The sequence below is a fragment of the Hyla sarda genome, chromosome 3 (genome assembly GCF_029499605.1).
Source record: "Hyla sarda isolate aHylSar1 chromosome 3, aHylSar1.hap1, whole genome shotgun sequence".
Classification (NCBI taxonomy): domain Eukaryota; kingdom Metazoa; phylum Chordata; class Amphibia; order Anura; family Hylidae; genus Hyla; species Hyla sarda.
The window spans coordinates 292,814,655-292,834,156 of NC_079191.1; the positions used below are offsets into that span (position 1 = coordinate 292,814,655).

Genomic DNA, 19,502 nt, shown 5'->3' on the forward strand with positions numbered 1-19,502 from the left:
TATATATATATATATATATATATATATATAAACACAATTTCCTCTGGTTCCTTATCGGAGTACTTTATCTTCAACTGAGGTGTGGAGAGGTGTGGCTTATTTTTATATCCTCAGGTTTTCTGTCCTGCGGCAGGAGGTCCTCTCCACGGGTGCCGTCAGGAGCTATCGGAAAAACAGATTACGTAAGTAATCTATCTTTTTGTCTTCCTCTGGATAAACACAGTAGGGACTCAATAGGGATATAGGTTGAACTTGAAGGACTCTGGTCTTTTCAACCTTATAAACTATGTAACTGTAACGATTTCGTGAAATGACATAAATGTGTTTTCCATGACATAAATGTGTTCTTGATTTGAGTCAAACTAAATGTTACCTTTGACTCCCTGTGGGTATAAAGGCATGTATTTATAAAAGTACCGTGCCACTTCTATTAATGTGAAATTTAGACATTGTCAAGCTTTGTTTACATTGCTGTATGTGTACTCGTACAGAATGCCCCAACATATTTGCCAAATTTATAGCCTTGATGTACTGTTTAAAAAGGTAAAAACAAAAGGGTATGTGTGTATACAGTAATGCCATAACTACATAAAATAATGGTCCGGCACTTGCCAGGTCAGTTGTCAGACACAATACCTGAACTGGTTGTCTTCTGTTTGCAAAGCTAGTGAAAGTGCATTTACTGGAGTCATGTACTGATGTCCGATCGCTGGAACGGTCTTTGCATTGTGGGAACTGAAAGCACAATGGGGGAGATTTATCAAAATCTGTCCAGAGAGAAAGTTGGCCAGTTGCCCATAGCAACCAATCAGCTCTCTTCTTTCATTTTTAACAAGGCCTCTGCAAAATGAAAGAAGCAATCTAATTGGTTGCTATCGGCTACTTTTCCTTTGCACAGGTTTTAATAGCTCTCCCGCTATGTGTGCAGTGACAACCGCAGCCATCTTGTATATGAGCTAACAGCTGTAGTCCAATATGTGTTGTGAGAGCGAGCGACCATTATATATCACTAGTAAAAACAATATTTATATTTTGCCACATGTAAAGATCACATTCATCGGCGACACAACATACACACCGACCGTTGCATCTTTATTGTGATGCTGTGTGTGATGTGAATGTATGCAGAATGTGTCCCACCCAATTAATGCATAATAATGATGTAACACATAGTTACAGGACAACTTGTGTACACCTGGACCTGTAGTCTCCTAGGTGTGTGTATAGAGATAGTGGAGTGTTTACTGGGATACTAGTGACCTATGACAGTGAGAGTAAATTCTCCCCATGTTTATTCTGTCACGCAACTCATTGTATAGTTCAAGTGTCTGTGGATGTAATTTACCAACCATGGCCCACCTTGTACTCACTAAGTGTGATATTAAAGGGGCAAGAGATACACTGCAAAAATACAGCGCGTGTGACCACACACACACAAACACACCCATATATATGTGTGTATGTATATATATATATATATATATATATATGTATTAGTATGTGTACACACAATTTGTAACTCTGGGAGTTGGGTAAACAGTGTAGTGTAGCTTGCAGAGCTATGCCATATGAGTAGCGCTTTTCTGACCACCTTTTGCTGCTGCAAACAGGTTGTAGGAGCCAGAAATAGCAATTTGCCATGGTTGGACTACCCCTTTTTAAGTTGTTTGACTTTTAGTCCCCTATTGCTTCTTTTTCCTATTTATTGGTCAATGAGCACTTTCTGCTGGGACTGCAGCTGCCACTGCCCGACCATCTGTTATTTTTATAGTGAGATGGTTGCCATTCCCTCTAAAGGAATTGTGTAAAAATGGGAAGGCATTCCTGTCTCTGCACAATGGAGTGGCATAGCCCTTAGATTAATCTTTTCATGCTGTTAGTTTGCCCATGGATGCTTTACACTCATGTGATGCCCAAATTACACACACAAATATGCACATCATGGGTGAGATTTATCAAAACCATTGTAGAGGAAAAGTGGAGTAGTTACCTGTAACAACCAATCAGATTGCTTCATAAATTTTTCAGAGGGCTTTTTAAAAACGAGAGAAGCAATCTGTTGATGGGGGCAACTGCACCACTGTTCCTATACACAGGTTTTGATAAACCTCACTCCATGTGATCCCAGGAATTCAGTAAGCAACAGAGTTAGGCTGGGTCCACACTACGTTTTGTCCCATACGGGAGCGCATACGGCAGGGGGGAGCTAAAACCTCGTGCTCCCGTATGTAACCGTATGCGCTCCCGTATGCCATTCACTTCAATGAGCCGACCGGAGTGAAACGTTCGGTCGGCTCATTTTTGCGCCGTATGCGCTTTTACAACCGGACCTAAAACTGTGGTCAACCACGGTTTTAGGTCCGGTTGTAAAAGCGCATACGGCGCAAAAATGAGCCGACCGGACCGAACGTTTCACTCCGGTCGGCTCATTGAAGTGAATGGCATACGGGAGCGCATACGGTCACATACGGGAGCGCAAGGTTTTAGCTCCCCCCTGCCGTATGCGCTCCCGTATGGGACAAAACGTAGTGTGGACCCAGCCTTAAATGGTAAAATAATTATCATTGTTATTGGAATATCTACTCGGGAGGATTACAGTTCAAGATGTATGGAAACGGTAACCTTTTTCTTGGAATAATATGCATGTGTTTTCATATACATGTGTTTGTGTCACAATATATAAAAAAAAACATTGTTATTGTTTAACACTACTGTGAAGTCTGGGAGGAGAGTGTAAGAGTTGCTTCTACGTAGAACATTACAAACCTGATATGGAGATCCTGCTGTAATTCGTGATGCTTTAGTAGTTTTAGAAGCAGAACTTAATTATGTTACTTGAATGCCAGGACCCACATAATATTTGTGTATGTAGTAGGCCACATGACTGATACCATGTTTAGTCAATTCATTTAGCCCATGGGACTGTTTTTTCTTTCGAGAAGGGCCTACTGAGTCAATAATGGAAAGGTATGTGAGCAGACGTTTATATTCTGTGCATTAGAAAACTTTGTGATTTCACATTCTATATTAATAAAAACAATGAGAAATGGAATAAACGTTTTACTATATTATAATGATTTATTTTGCATTTTTTTTTGTGTTATTTATATTCTTGGCAAAATCTGTAATTTTTTATGTTTTGCTTCTAATTTATTTGTCTATGTTCCTTTCTACAATTAAGATGGTTCAGACTCTAGAGATAAGCCAAAGCTTTATAGACTTCAGATGAGTGTCACAGAGGTTGGAACGGAAAAACTGGAGGAGAATTCAATACAGGTGATATTTCTTTTATATAAATAAGAGAAAATTCAGGTGTGTGCTAACTGTTTGTCTTACAATAGCCATAAACAGCCTTTCATGGGCTGTTGCGTCTTAAAACTTTATTTAACATACAGTGCATGTAAGTGGCTGCAAAATTAAAGGGGTTATCCACCATAAGTTGATTTTAATACGTACCTGGCAGAAAGTAATGCACATGCTTAGGAAGAATCTGGGCTTGTATTGGGGCTAAATGGCTATGTTTTGAGGTTACCATAACACTGTGGCTAGCTTTTTGTGAACTGGTATTTCATGTTTGAGTTTTCTTCTTTTGCCTACAAATCCCATAGTTCCATTTTCCTCCCTCCCACACATCAGCCACCCCACCCAGTGAAATCTAAATGAGCTGCATTCATTCACAAGACCTGTGGTTTTCAATCAGGGTGCCTACAGCTTTTGCATTAGTTGCAGATTGATCTCTCTCCCACCAAGCGATCGCTCCACCCATTGAAGCAGACAGGCTCCCTGTCATCAGCTGACTAGTGAGGTCAGGTCTCGGACGCATTGCAACCTGGGAAAAATCTGAGACAACAGTAATTTTGTAGGCTGTTAAAAATAAATATTGGGGTGAAAATCACATAAGAATTGAGAAACTGTCACACACAGGTACAGACACTATATTATGAACTACACTAACTTTACAGCCCCTGCAGCAATAAAATAAATTCCTGGAATACCCCTTTAATTCACCCATCCAGTCAGAGCAGGGATTTCAGCTAAAACACCTGTATTATTGAAGTGTAAGCAGCTACATCTTATTTTTTTTTGTGCACTGTGTGTGTACTGTGCAAGCTCCTATTCTCATCTGACCAAAAACTGTGAACCTAGCCTTATGGTCTTGAAATAATGTTTTCAATTATAGTGAACATCCCAGAATAAGTTGTAATTACTAACCTCTTGATGTTGACAGTTACACTTTTCAACTTTTGTATTGTTTTTATCCCTCCTAGTTGTAAAGTGGAACTGTCATTTTAAATGACTCTGATTTGATGCTTAGTGTTTGCCTTGTGTTTGCTTGCCTGGTTTGGTTAGTCTGGTTATTTTGCCTTTTATAACAGTTATTTGGACCAGGGATACAGCCCCATCACTGTGATCTTACAAATATGGACGGTATAGTGACGGTTACTCCAAGAAATGTTAATGCAGATACATACGTTGATGGTCAGCGCATCTCTGAAACCACCATGTTACACAGTGGTGTGAAATTGCAGTTTGGGTCCTCCCATGTTTTTAAATTTGTGGATCCCAGTCATGATCAGTTGCTGGGTAAAACGCCTTCAGATGCTGGACAGATGGTTAGAGGACAAAGAAATAAGACTGGGTAAGTTGGTGAAATTCCAGTAAATTACTTAGTCACATCCTTAATACATGACCTGCTGTGTGCTTATTGGAAACCCGCACACAGTGTTAATTCTGTACATGTTCTGTTTGTTAGGATAAACGTTTTTGAAGTGTTAATGCGACTTTTGATGTGTCAGGATATGTCACATTGAGTTTTCAGCCTGGGTGATCATTAGATAGAGCGGGGAGAAGCAGGCAGTTGATTTACTTTATTGTCCAGCTTGCTGCACTCATTGCAGGAGTCCAGTTCTATGTACAGAGCCCATCTCCTGCTAAGGAGTCTGATTGACCAGCAAGCCAGGGAGTGAAGTGCTTAGCTGCATGGATCGGTGGGAGGCTGAACGTCCAAACCCCGGCCAAATTTTTATTTTTGATACACCTGTAAGAAATGTCAAGCATTTAACAGTGATAAGAGTTTAACATCATTATACAGGTTGTTAATAGTTAGAAATGTTGTACAGCCAAATTGTGTTTTCTGTTTTCTTAAGAGTGCCAATGAGGGGCTAAGAATGTTTTTTTTTTTTTATATATTTATTCACAGGTACAGTATCCTCCGCATTTTTGATGCTGCAGATTTGAAGTGGTGTTGTCATTTAGTTTACATTGAAATCCCCAGCATAAAATCCTGTGTATCAAATTGGCATGAATAGACCCTAAAGGAGCAATCAGCTGCCAAATCAACATTTCTTTGTTCCTTGACTGATTGCTGATCCTACTTCACAGGATGTTGATTATTTTGTGTAATTGGGCCCCTAAAGGGGTACTCTGGTGGGAAACATTTTTTTTTTTTTTCAAATCAACTGGTGCGAGTAAGGTAAACAGATTTGTAAATTTCTTCTATTAAAAAAATCTTCTTCCAGCACTTATCAGCTGCGGTTTGTCCCAGAGGAACTTGACTTATTATTTTCAGTCTGACCACAGAGCTCTCTGCGGACACCTCTATCCGTATCACCATAGCAAACCTCGCCTGCTCCACAGTTCCTGGCATGGACAGAGGTGTCAGCAGAGAGTGCTGTGGTCAGACTGAAAAGAACAACTCCACTTCGTGTGCAGCATACAGCAGCTGATAAGTACTGGAAGGATTAAGATTTTTTTAATAGAAATAACAAATCTGTTTAACTTTCTAGCACCAGTTGATTTGAAAAAAAAAATGTTTTTTCCACCGGATTACTCCTTTAAATATTCATCTGAAGGAACTCCAGTCATTCGAGTTAGTGACTGTTCGATACAGCCTTTGCCCACCGTTAATGACACAGCCCCTGTGGTGGCACCATTACCTTGACAACATAGTATGGGCGTTTGTGAAAGTTGACCCTCCCATTCTGACTTGCTCAGACATCATGGGAAAGGGTGCAAATTCAGGAAACATTCCATTTGGACTAAAGTGCTTAACACCTCTTTAGAAGGGGATCCTACATTTAGTTCTTGTAGCAGTTTTTGATGCAGCTTTTTGATTAAAGGTTTCAAAAAGATTGAGAAATATCTGTTATGTCTTTGGCTTAAAATTCATCACAACCTGCCTTTTTCCACAAACTGGAATTTTGTTTTTATGATTCAGAATTTAAAAACTCCCGTGTGTATGTGTGTGTGTGTGTATATATATATATATCAAAAAAGAGAACCTGCTTGCTACCTGCAGTAACAAGTATGTAGCAAGCTTCTAAAGGGGTTATCCAGCAATAGTAAAACAAAGCTAATTTGTTCCAAAAACGGCACCACACCAGTTGTGTGCGATATAACAATTTGGCTCTGTTTACTTCAATGGAACTGAGCTGCAAAACACCAACCTGTAGTCAAATGTGGTGCAGTCTCTTGAAGAGTTACTCCATGTAACACAACCACAGGTAGCAATCATTTCACCTGCACCTGATCTAAACCTATATATTAAAGATTACAAGTGCACCAATTCTGGCATTAGTGATACCTGAAAACTGTCTTAGGGTAATAGGGTATGATCACACAAACATAAGGGTTTGTTCACATGCATATAACCCTCTGCAGGAAATCCCAAGCAATTTTTGCTACTATTGATCTGCCATTAAGGTCACTTGCTGATTTACTGCTGACCCATTGAAATCAATGGTAGCAAAATCTTATGCAGATTTTTTTTTCTTCCTGGTACCACTAAACTGGCATGGCATTGGCAAAAGGGGCATAGCTTGTAATGTGACACCAGGTGCCAAAAAATCCTAGAAGTTGGACTAAACTTAGACTAGACAGTCTAAGAATATGACAGATGTGTTAAACAGCATGAGTGACTTTGAAAAATCTGTGACATCTGTCTAGGAGTGCCAATATTGGCATGCCACAGCTCTCACTGAGATGTGGGCATCAAGGGGGGAGGGGGGGAGGACTGGTCCTGAAACTCTCATTGACTTTAAAGGGGTATTTTGGTGGAAAACAATTTTTTTCTTTTAAATCAACTGGTGCCAAAAAGTTTAACAGATTTGTAAATTACTTCTATTTAAAAATCTAAATACTTACAGTACTTATCAGCTGCTGTATGCTCCAAAGGAAATTCTTTTCTTTTTAAATTTCTTTTATATCTGACCACAGTGCTTACACCTCTGTCCGTGTCAGAAACTGTCCAGAGTAGGAGAGGTTTGCTATGGGGATTTGCTCCTTCCCTGAACAGTTCCTGACATGGACATAGGTGTCAACAGAGAGCACTGTGGTCAGACAGAAAAAAAAATTGAAAAGAAAAGAACTTTCTCTGGAGAATACAGCAGCTGATAAGTACTGGAAGGATTAAGATTTTTAAATAGAAGTAATTTACAAATCTGTTTAATTTTCTGGCACCAGTTGATTTAAAAAAAAATAAAAAATTTCCACTGGAGTATTCCATTAAAGGGGTACTCCGGTGCTTACACATCTTATCCCCTATCCAAAGGATAGGGGATAAGATGCCTGATCGCAGGAGTCCCGCAGCTGGGGACACCCGCGAGCATGCACGCGGCACCCCGTTTGTAATCAGTGCCCGGAGCGTGTTCGCTCCGGGTCTGATTACGCTCGACCGCAGAGCCGGCCGCGTGTGAAGTCACGCTCCACCCCTCAATGCAAGCCTACGGGAGGTGGCGTAATACCGATCACGCCCCCTCCCATAGGCTTACATTGAGTGGCGGATCGTGACGTCACACGGGGGAGTGACATCACCCGCGGCTGGCTCTGCGGTCGAGCGTAATCAGACCCGGAGCGAACACGCTCCGGGCACTGATTAAAAACTGGGTGCCACGTGCATGATCATGGGCGTCCCCAGCTGCGGGACTCCCGCGATCAGGCATCTTATCCCCTATCCTTTGGATAGGGGATAAGATGTGTAAGCATCGGAGAACCCCTTTAAAAGAAGCTTTTGCACTGAAAAAAAAGTGACATGTCAACTCTTTTTAACACCTTTTCCCTGCTCCTATTGAAGTCAGTGAGCAGGGGTTTGCGCAATGAGACTATACTGTTGTTGCAGTGAAAAAAGGCATGTGTTTAAAAACAATGCTTCTGTACACGTGAATGTACCCTTAAACAGTACCCTATCTACTGCATAAGGGAGAAGTATCTGTTCATGGGGGGTCCGACTGCTGGGACACCCATGTTTTCCTGCCTAGCTCCCTGGCTCTCCTCATGCACAGATGAAAATGTCCCCTCAATGCATCTTTATGGGAGAGCTGGAGATACAGTGCTAGTCTATATCTGACTCTCCTATAGGGATGCAAAGAGGGGCAGTTGTTGCTCTGTGCCTGTGTAGAGCCAGGGCGCCGTGCAGAAGATCGCGGGGGTTCCCAGCAGTCAGACCCCCTCAATCAGACACTCCTCTCCTATCCTGTTTAAACAGTTGCTTAATCTGGGCCTATGTTTTTACTGCACTTTTTGAGCTCTGCATCAGAAAAACATAGGGCCACAAAGAGTTGGCTTCTATATGTTAAAAATGACTGCTGAAGTGTCTGTAGTAATGTGAAAAAAATAAGTGATAATTTAATTGTAACCTAACCTTTATGATGTCTAAATTCAGAGTTCATGAAACAGAATTTGGAATGGAAGGAGCTTCGCTGCAATCCAATAAGGTATCACTATTTTCTCCTATATCCAATGGCCTGCTGATGGCTCCTTTTTCTATGCCAGCAGTGCAGGTAAAAGACAATTTGCCTAAAGAGGTCCTCAGTTTTTCTGAAATCACAGAAACCATAATAACTTGATACATTAACAAAAGAATGAATGTAAAAACATTGAATCACTCACTACGAACATGTACATTTTATTATACACCATGAAATAATTTTCTTAAGTTCTTTCAGCGCTAGAAAGGGGGCAACATCTAAATGTTAATGGGGAAAGAGGAGGGGGCCTTACCTGAAGGGTTAATAAGGGGAATGAGAAGGGACAGCATCTGAAGGGTTAACTTATGAGTCGGAGCCTCGCTGGAGGGGAAAAGGAGCAGTTCCTTAGAGATGGCTGTCCTCCCTGCACCAGAAAGGACTGTCACTGCAGGGAGGATGGAGAACAGACCTACTGGTAGGTACCAGGACCGGGAAGCTCTGGCACTGTCAGGACCGAAGGCTTCTTGTGACCGGAGATAGCTTTTACTGATGACGCTGGCACTGACTTCTGGACTGCACTCCAGGATGCCGTCTCGATGTTGAAGGAAACTGCATATAATAAAAAAAGGCACCCAGAGGCACTGAAGGATAAGGGGTGACAGAGGGCAACATGCAGGGGCAAACTTTGGGCCTAAGAGACAGGGAAGAGGTAGTGGTAGTAGTATTGGTTGCGAGACAAAGCCCCCTAACCGCCAATAATTATGTTGATATATTTTCAGTATCTCACATAAGTACACCCCTCACAATTTTGTAAATATTTTACATGCTACAATGTAAAATAGTGCACAGTCGGTATAACAGTGTTAAATGTTGCTGTCCCCTCAAAATAACTCAACAAACAGCCATTAATGTCTAAACCTTGGCAACAAAAAGTATGTGTGTGTTTTCAATACCCTCAAGTGAAGATCTCTAAGGGGGAGATTTATCAAGGGATTTAGAGTTTTTTTTTTGGCTTACAAATGTTGCACAAAAAGCACGTGTACTTAGGTCGCATGTAAGCAAAAAAAATGTCACATACCCCCTTCAAAAAGTTGCAAGTGTAAGCCAGGTCAGACCTGGCTTACAAAACTTGCTTTTGACAGCATTTTTTAAAAGTTGCACAAACTTTTTGCGACTTTTTATGCAGCTCCATTCCCTGGCCACCCATGCGCATCTACCTCCCATCCACTAGCTGGTGCAGCTGCAACTCCCAGTATGTCTTCACTGTAAGGACATGCTGGGATTTGTAGTCCTCCAACAGCTGGCGGACAAGTGGCTGATGTGGGTTGCTGGCCAGGGAGGAGAGCTTGCTCACTTACAGAAATTTGAAAGCACTTCATATTTCCTGTCCAGAGCACTGATCGCGGCTCCGGCGGGAAATGTGAAATTAAAGTGCCATACGTTCGCATCCCTGTGAGCTGGCCGGCTCCACTCACCACCGCCCACCGTTAGCTGTTGCAACTACAACTCCCAGCTAGGTGCGGGAGAGGGGCTGGGTCTAGGCGGTAACAGGCTGGCGTTATTTAGGCTGGGGAGGGCTAGTAACAATGCTCCCCACCCTCGTTACGGCAGGCTGTTGCTGCTTGGTATCTGGCTGAGAATGAAAATACGGGGAACACTATGCGTTTTTTTCTCCCCATTAATAATTAAATAATAATTTTAAAAAAACTGTGTGGTTCCCCCTATTTTTATTTTTTCGCGAAATACAGACCAAACAGCAACAGCCTGATGTTACCAGGGTGGGTGAGGACCATTGTTACTGGCCCTCCCCAGCCTAAATAACACCAGCCTGTTACCGCCTAGGCCCAGGAGCGCCATTTTTGATGCTCCGGGCCTGTTGGTACCAGGTCTTCCCCGCACCTCTGTGACGGTGGGTACCAGGGTAATATTTAGGGGTTAGTGCTAGCTGTTTTTGGGGCCAACGTTAAGCCCCGGCTTAGTAATGGACTCTGTCTATAAGACAGGTTTCACTACTAAGCCTATAAAATAAAAATAAAAAACATGTTTAAAAAACTTTTATTCGAAAAAAAACACTCCCCCAAAAGCCCTTGTTGACTGACCATTTTATTAAAATTTAACTCCCCATAGTCTACCGAATCCAAAGTAGTCCTCTGCATACACTGATCTGAAATGAAAAAAAAAAAAGGGTTAGTACATTTAGGGGGAAAAAGTGGTAAGAAAAAATGTAATAAACACGCACACTTTTTTCTTGTGTGCTAAAAATATTCAAGTGATTTATTGTGTTTTGCTTATGTGAGACAAATTTATCAACCCCCAGTGATAGTATGATAAATGTCACACATAAGCAAAACCAAATCAAAATAAAACATGACTACAGAACTATTACATATGCAACAATGATAAATGTCCCTCTAAGTGAATACAATTTGTCTTTTTCAACTCTAAGATTAGTAGCAAAAAGAAAAAATGTATGTAACTTTTTTTCCCCCTTGCATGTTTATGAATATACGAAGTATATGTGATATGTGTGTGTCATTGCTGCATTGTAGGTCCCCACTAAAGTGGATAGTGATAGGATGCCAGGCACTACAGAACGTGGCATGGTAAAACCAATTATTCGACAAGACAAGCAACATGAATATCGTGGACTGGATGGAAGGTATGCAAAACAGAGCAGAGTGCAATCACTTTAAGGCTATGTTTACATGGTGGAAAGTTTGCAGAATGTCTGCCTATCAAATTCTACATTTTGTCAGGCATACAAAAACATACATTTACTTCCCGGTAATGTGACAGCTCCCCTGGTGCCTCAATTGTCCTGCTGCGGTCCCTCGTGTGCTCCTCTTCCGGGTTACCTGTGGTCAACATGTCATGCTGTGGCTCAGCAGTCACTGGCCACAATGATGTCCTACCTTGGCCAATGATTGTTGGGCTGCAATATGACGTATTAAGCCTAGCACCAGGAAGACCAGTGCCAGGGCTTAATGCTTCAGATTGCTGCCCAGCAATTACTTTCCGAGGCAAGACATTGATTCTGCCAGTGATTGCTGAGACGCAGCATGACGTATTGACCATGGGAAACCCGGGGTGGACTGCAGCAGAACGACGGAGGCACCGGGAAGTAAGTTAATACCTGACAATGTTACATTTGCTTAAAAATCTCCTTATCCTGGAGTTCTCCTTTTAACCCCACCAGGACCAAGGGCTTACAGGTACACCCTTGCGTCCTTGTACTTAAGGACTCAGTATTTTGATTCACCACTGTTAATGGAAACGGGATGCCTGCTGAAATAATTAAGGCATTCATGCAGGCATTCCGTGCCAATGCCTGAGGGGGGTTCCTGAGATAATTCAGATTGGCGATTCCGGGTCATACGGGTCTCTAGTGACCCAGAAGATGAGTGATTGGTGCTGTCCGAGACCACACCAATCACCCTGGCCAGGGCCGGTTTTAGGCTTAGCGTGGCCCTAGGCAAAATCAAGAGGGGCCCCAAAAGTCGTAATAGTGCACTAACCAGATTTGCACATTTTTGGTCACTTCAAATACTATAAAAATATCTAAAAAGCAATTGATAAGTCCCATCAAAACAAAAATGGTACCGATAAAAACTACAAATCAAAGCACAAAAAATGACCCTCATACATCCCCATATACAGAAAAATAAGAATTATAGAGATCAGAATAGTACAATTTTATATTTTTGTATAGTTCCCCCCCACATTAGGTTGGCTGTATAGTTCCCCCAACATTAGGTTGCCAGTATAGCGTCCAAAGATTAGGTTGGCAGTATAGTTCCCTCCCACATTAGGTAGGTAGTATGTTCCCCCACATTAGGTAGGTAGTATGTTCCCCCACATTAGGTTGGCAGTATGTTCCCCCCACATTAAGTAGGCAGTATAGTTCCCCCCACATAAGGTTGACAGTATAGTTCCCCCACATTAGGTCCCCCCTCTCCCCCTGCTTTTTCTATTTATCATATTCGTTACCTGGCCGCGCTTGGCAGGCAGGGAATGAGGTTGCATTCAAGACACAAGACACGCTGCATTACCTGAGCCTGCAGAGTGCGGCCAGGTAAGGAAATATGAAAAAATAGAAAAAGCAGGCCCGCTGCTGCTCACTGTTTTAAAGTGACCGTGGCCGGGCTGCAGCCAGCAGGGGGCCCCCTGGGGGATGGGGGCCCTAGGCAATTGCCTAGTTTGCCCCGCAGGAGTGAGGTGATACTAACAGCACCTGCTCCGCCCCTAGTACGGAGGGAGAGAGCGGGTGTCGCAGTGTCCACCGGCAGCAACGGAGAGCAGCAGCAGGACCGGTGCAGTGCCGTGGATTGTAATTTGCCATAGATTGTGATGGAGTGACTCGGCAGTTTTCCCTGCTCGAGCGCTCCGCCTTCATCACATTCTATAGGCTGACACTCGCACACCACCCCCCCAACCATTGGTTACTGCGGGGGCTGGGGGGGGGGGTGTGCGAGTGTCACGTGACATATTTAACCATCAGGCATCGCAGCTCATGGCAATCTCACTTGGGCTATCACAGGGAGAGGATCTCTCCCTGTGATAGCCCGAAGCTGCACGGAGCTCTTATGGCGTCTGTGGCCCGATTCCGAGAGCGGAATGTAGCCACAGAAACCAATCCATTTACTGTGTCCTCCTCGCTGCGCCTGTCAGCTTGTGTGCCCCTCGCACAAGGTGACAGTCAGTGTCACCCGCCAGCGCGATCACTATTCACCGCTAACGGGACCCCTGTGCCCACTAGCAGTGTTATGTGTCCCCGCTGCGCCTCAATGTTCACTGCTAACGGGACCCCTGTGCCCGCTAGCAGTGTTACGTGTGTCCTCCGCCCGTCCGCGGTTCTGTTCCCCGCTCCCTGTTAGCTCAGGGAACGGGAAACAGATTTAAAGTGCTTAGGGCACAGCGCTAGCCATGCGTAGGTTCGAGCGCAGCTAAATGTGTACTGCACATGCGCAGCACTACGCAAATAGCGTAGGGCTATAGTTAGTGTAGTTTAGCATAGTTTAGTATTAAAAGTGAAAGGGGGTTAGGCACCACAACTCCCAGCATGGGAGTTGTAGTTTAGGACAACAACTCCCAGCATGCCCATACAGCTAAAGTCTGCCCAGGCATGCTGGGAGTTGTAGTTTAGGACTACAACTCCCAGCATGCCCAGACAGCTAAAGGCTGCCCAGGCATGCTGGGAGTTGTAGTTTAGCTTAGATTAGGCAGCAAAGGGACTACAGCTCCCAGCATGCCCAGACAGCTAAAGGCTGCCCAGGCATGCTGGGAGTGTAGTTTAGGACTACAACACCAAGCAAGCCCAGACAGCTAAAGGCTGCCCAGGCATGCTAGTTGTAGTGTAGCTTTGATTAGACAGCGAAGGGACTACAACTCCCAGCATGCCCAGACAGCTAAAGGCAGCCCAGGCATGCTGGGAGTTGTAATTTAGCTGATGGGACCACAACTGAAGGCTGTCCGGGTATGCTGAGAGTTGTAGCGCAGTGAAGTAACCATAACTCCCAGCATGCCCAGACAGCTAAAGGCTGCCCAGGCATGCTGGGAGTTGTAGTTTTACACAGGTATAAAGTAGTTAGCGTAGTGTTAGCGCGATTTTAGCGTAGTTAGCGTAGCGTTAGCTCAATTTTAGCGTAGCTTTAGTTTAGTGTTAGCGCGGTTTTACAGTTTTTAGCATAGTGTTAGCGCAGTTGTAGTGTATTTAGCATAGCGTAGTGTTAGCGCAGTTGTAGCGTAGTTTAGTGTTAGCGCAGTTTTAGTGTATTTAGCGTAGCATAGTGTTAGCGCAGTTTTAGCGTATTTAGCATAGCGTAGTGTTAGCGCAGTTTTAGTGTATTTAGCGTAGCATAGTGTTAGCGCAGTTTTAGTGTATTTAGCGTAGCATAGTGTTAGCGCAGTTTTAGTGTATTTAGCGTAGTGTTAGCGCAGTTTTCGTGTATTTAGCGTAGTGTTAGCACAGTTATAGCGTATTTAGCAGAGCTTAGTTTTAACACAGTTTTAATGTATTTAGTGTAGTGTAGCATTAGCACAGTTTTAGCGTATTTAGCATAGCGTATTGTTAGCGTAGTCTTAGAGTAGTGAGCGCAGCATAGTCTTAGAGTAGTTAGCGTAGTTTAGTGTTAGTCCAGTTCTAGCATAGTTGGTGTAGTTGTACACGGGTGTAGTGTAGCCAACTTAGTTTTACAGGCAGATGAAGTGTAGTTTACAGAGTTTAGCGTGGGGTGTAGCTTAGCTTAGTCATAAAGTGAAGGGGCTACAACTCCCAGCATGCCCGGAGAGCCAAAGGCCGTCCAAGCAGGATGGAACTTGTAGTTTTGCAAAAGTAGCAGAGGCAGTTGCGCTCTGCTACATTAATGTAGTATACAGTCACATGTATAGATGGCTGGATACTGTGATCACAAGGCCACTTACCCACCTCCGTTCCTGCTCCGTCACTGGACTATTAGCAATGCAGGAAGATGACGGAGCTCAAACGGGGGTGGTAAGTTAGGAAGGTACTAACCCATTTTTTTTGTGTGTTTGTCTTCTCGTTTCAGATACGTGAATGCGGAGGACTACATCGGAATCGGTGGACTACAAAGATGACCTGCATTTTTTTTCTTTTATTTTAATAAAATGGTTAACGAGGGCTGTGGGGGAGTTTTTTTCCTAATAAAAATGTTTTAACTTGTGTGTGCTTTTTTTCTTTGTTATTACTTTACAGGCTTAGTAGTGGAAGCCGTCTTGTAGACCGAGTCCATTACTAAGTCTGGGCTTAGCGTTAGCCCCAAAAACAGCTAGCGCTAACCCCGAATTATTACCCCGGTACCCAACGCCACAGGGGTACAGGGAAGAGCCGATACCAACAGGCACAGAGCGCCAAATATGGCGCTCTTGGGCCTAGGCGGTAACAGGCTGGCATTATTTAGGCTGGGGAGGGCCAGTAACTGGTCCCCGCCCACCCTGGTAACGTCAGGCTGTTGCTGTTTGGTTGGTATTTGGCTTAAAATGAAAAGACGGGGAACCACACACATTTTGTTTTTTGTTAAAAAAAACAAACAAACGTGTGGTTCCCCGTCTTTTCATTTTTAGCCAAATACCAACCAAACAGCAACAGCCTGACGTTACCAGGGTGGGCGGGGACCATTGTTACTGGCCCTCCCCAGGTTAAATAACGCCAGCCTGTTACCGCCTAGGCCCAAGAGCGCCATATTTGGCGCTCTGTGCCTGTTGGTATCGGCTCTTCCCTGTGGCGTTGGGTACCGGGGTAATAATTCAGGGTTAGCGCTAGCTGTTTTTGGGGCTAACGCTAAGCCCCGACTTAGTAATGGACTCCGTCTACAAGACGGCTTCCACTACTAAGCCTGTAAAGTAATAACAAAGAAAAAAAGCACACACAAGTGAAAACATTTTTATTAGGAAAAACACTCCCCCACAGCCCTCGTTAACCATTTTATTAAAATAAAAGAAAAAAATGCAGGTCATCGTTGTAGTCCACCGATTCCGATGTAGTCCTCCGCATTCATGTATCTGAAACGAGAAGACAAAAAAAATGGGTTAGTACCTGGAGAGCCTAACTTACCACCCCCCGTTCGAGCTCCGTCATCTTCCTGCATTGCTAATAGTCCAGTGACGGAGCAGGAACGGAGGTGGGTAAGTGGCCTTGTGATCACCGTATCCAGCCATCTATACATGTCACTGTATACTACATTAATGTAGCAGAGCGCAACTGCCTCTGCTACTTTTGCAAAACTACAACTTCCATCCTGCCTGGACAGCCTTTGGCTGTCCGGGCATGCTGGGAGTTGTAGCCCCTTCACTTTATGACTAAGCTAAGCTACACCCCAAGCTAAACTCTCTAAACTACACTTCATCTGCCTGTAAAACTAAGTTGGCTACACTACACCCGTGTCCAAGTATGCTAGAACTGGACTAACACTACACTACGCTAACTACTCTAAGACTACGCTAACAATACTGCTACGCTAAATACGCTAAAACTGTGCTAATGCTACACTACACTAAATACATTAAAACTGCGTTAAAACTAAACTCCGCTAAATACGCAAAAACTGCGTTTACACTACGCTAAATACACGAAAACTGCGCTATCACTACGCTAAATACGCTAAAACTGCGCTAACGCTATGCTACGCTAAATACGCTAAAACTGCGCTAACACTATGCTACGCTAAATACACTAAAACTGCGCTAACACTATGCTACACTAAATACACTAAAACTGCGCTAACACTACGCTATGCTAAATACGCTACAACTGCGCTAACACTATGCTACACTAAAAACTAAAACCGCGCTAACACTAAACTAAAGCTATGCTAAAATTAAGCTAACGCTACGCTAACTACGCTAAAATCGCGCTGACACTACGCTAACTACTTTATACCTGTGTAAAACTACAACTCCCAGCATGCCTGGGCAGCCTTTAGCTGTCTGGGCATGCTGGGAGTTGTAGTCCTAAACTACAACTCACAGCATGCCTGGGCAGCCTTTTTCTGTCTGGGCATGCAGGGAGTTGTAGTCCCTTCGCTATCTAATCTAAGCTAAACTACAACTCCTAGCATGCCTGGGCAGCCTTTAGCTGTCTGGGCATGCTGGGTGTTGTAGTCCTAAACTACAACTCCCAGCATGCCTGGGCCGCCTTTTGCTGTCTGGGCATGCTGGGAGTTGTAGTCCTAAACTACAACTCCTAGCATGCCTGGGCAGCCTTTAGCTGTCTGGGCATGCTGGAAGTTGTGGTGACTTCACTACACTACAACTCCCAGCATGCTCGGGCAGCTTTCAGCTGTCTGGGCATGCTGGGAGTTGTGGTCCATTCACTGCACTACAACTCTCAGCATACCCGGGCAGCCTTCAGCTGTCTGGGCATGCTGGGAGTTGTGGTCCCATCAGCTAAATTACAACTCCCAGCATGCCTGGGCTGCCTTAAGCTGTCTGCGCATGCTGGGAGTTGTAGTCCCTTCGCTGTCTAATCTTAGCTAAACTACAACTCCTAGCATGACTGGGCAGCCTTTAGCTGTCTGGGCATGCTGGGTGTTGTAGTCCTAAACTACAACTCCCAGCATGCCTGGGCCGCCTTTTGCTGTCTGGGCATGCTGGGAGTTGTAGTCCTAAACTACAACTCCTAGCATGCCTGGGCAGCCTTTTGCTGTCTGGGCATGCTGGGTGTTGTAGTCCTAAACTACAACTCCCAGCATGCCTGGGCAGCCTTTACCTGTCTGTGCATGCTGGGAGTTGTAGTCCCTTCGCTGTCTAATCTAAGCTAAACTACAACTCCTAGCATGCCTGGGCAGCCTTTAGCTGTCTGGGCATGCTGGGTGTTGTAGTCCTAAACTACAACTCCCAGCATGCCTGGGCAGCCTTTAGCTGTCTGGGCATGCTGGGTGTTGTAGTCCTAAACTACAACTCCCAGCATGCATGGGCAGACTTTAGCTGTATGGGCATGCTGGGAGTTGTTGTCCTAAACTACAACTCCCATGCTGGGAGTTGTGGTGCCTAACCCCCTTTCACTTTTAATACTAAACTATGCTAAACTACACTAACTATAGCCCTACGCTATTTGCGTAGTGCTGCGCATGCGCAGTACAAATTTAGCTGCGCTCGAACCTACACATGGCTAGCGCTGCGCCCTAAGCACTTTAAATCTGTTTCCCGTTCCCTGAGCTAACAGGGAGCGGGGAACAGAGCCGCGGGCGGGCGGAGGACACCCGTAACACTGCTAGCGGGCACAGGGGTCCCGTTAGCAGTGAACATTGCTGGCGCTGGCGGATGACATTGACTCTCAGCTTGTGTGAGGGCCGCATAACACTGCTAGCGGGCACAGGGGTCCCGTTAGCAGTGAACATTGAGGCGCAGCGGGGACACATAACACTGCTAGCGGGCACAGGGGTCCCGTTAGCGGTGAATAGTGATCGCGCTGGCGGGTGACACTGACTGTCACCTTGTGCGAGGGGCACACAAGCTGACAGGCGCAGCGGGGAGGACACAGTAAATGGATTGGTTTCTGTGGCTCCATTCCGCTCTCGGAATCGGGCCACAGATGCCATAAGAGCTCAGTGCAGCTTCGGGCTATCACAGGGAGAGATCCTCTCCCTGTGATAGCCTAAGTGAGACTGCCGTGAGCTGCGATGCCTGATGGTTAAATATGTCACGTGACACTCGCACACCCCCCCCCCCCCCCCCAGCCCCCGAAGTAACCAATGGTTGGGGGGGTGGTGTGCGAGTGTCAGCCTATAGAATGTGATGGAGGTGGAGCACTCGAGCAGGGAAAACTGTTGAGTCACTCCATCACAATCTATGGCAAATTACAATCCACGGCACTGCACCGGAGGCGAGGGAGAGCAGCAGTAGGAGGTAAGGTCTGTGCCTCCTGCTGTTGCATAACTACAACACCCGGCATGCCCAGAAGGGCATGTTGGGAGTTGGTTATGCAACAGCAATAGGAACACCACTACAACTCCCAGCATGCCTTTGGCTGTCTGTCCATGCTGAGAGTTGTAGTTATGCAACAGCTACTGTTGCAGAACTACAACTTCCAGCATGCTTGGACAACAAAAAGGCATGCTGGGAGTTGTAATGGTGTGCCTCCAGCAGTTGCATAACTACAACTCCCAACAATTGCCCTTCGGCAATCAGTACATGCTGGGAGTTGTAGTTTTGCAACTGGAGGCAAACTGGTTGGAAAACTCTGAGAGAGGGTACATTCACATGGGCGGGGGTTTACAGTGAGTTTATCTTTGCAAGATTGAGCTTTGGGAAATGGAAAGGAGTCTACACTAGTCTTGGGGTCTACACTAGCATGTTAGTGTA

General features: G+C 44.6%; 1 protein-coding gene across 25 annotated transcripts in view; it reads left to right on the top strand.

Moving 5' to 3' along the window:
* AFDN (afadin, adherens junction formation factor) overlaps positions 1-19,502 on the top strand; it is a 567,513-nt gene that overhangs the window by 267,946 nt on the left and 280,065 nt on the right. For all 25 annotated transcript variants that reach the window (XM_056566867.1, XM_056566890.1, XM_056566880.1 and 22 more), the window contains 4 exons: positions 3,182-3,276; positions 4,377-4,639; positions 8,660-8,711; positions 11,234-11,343. In XM_056566867.1, the coding sequence (XP_056422842.1) occupies positions 3,182-3,276; positions 4,377-4,639; positions 8,660-8,711; positions 11,234-11,343 (520 nt within the window). The remainder of the gene's footprint in view (positions 1-3,181; positions 3,277-4,376; positions 4,640-8,659; positions 8,712-11,233; positions 11,344-19,502) is intronic.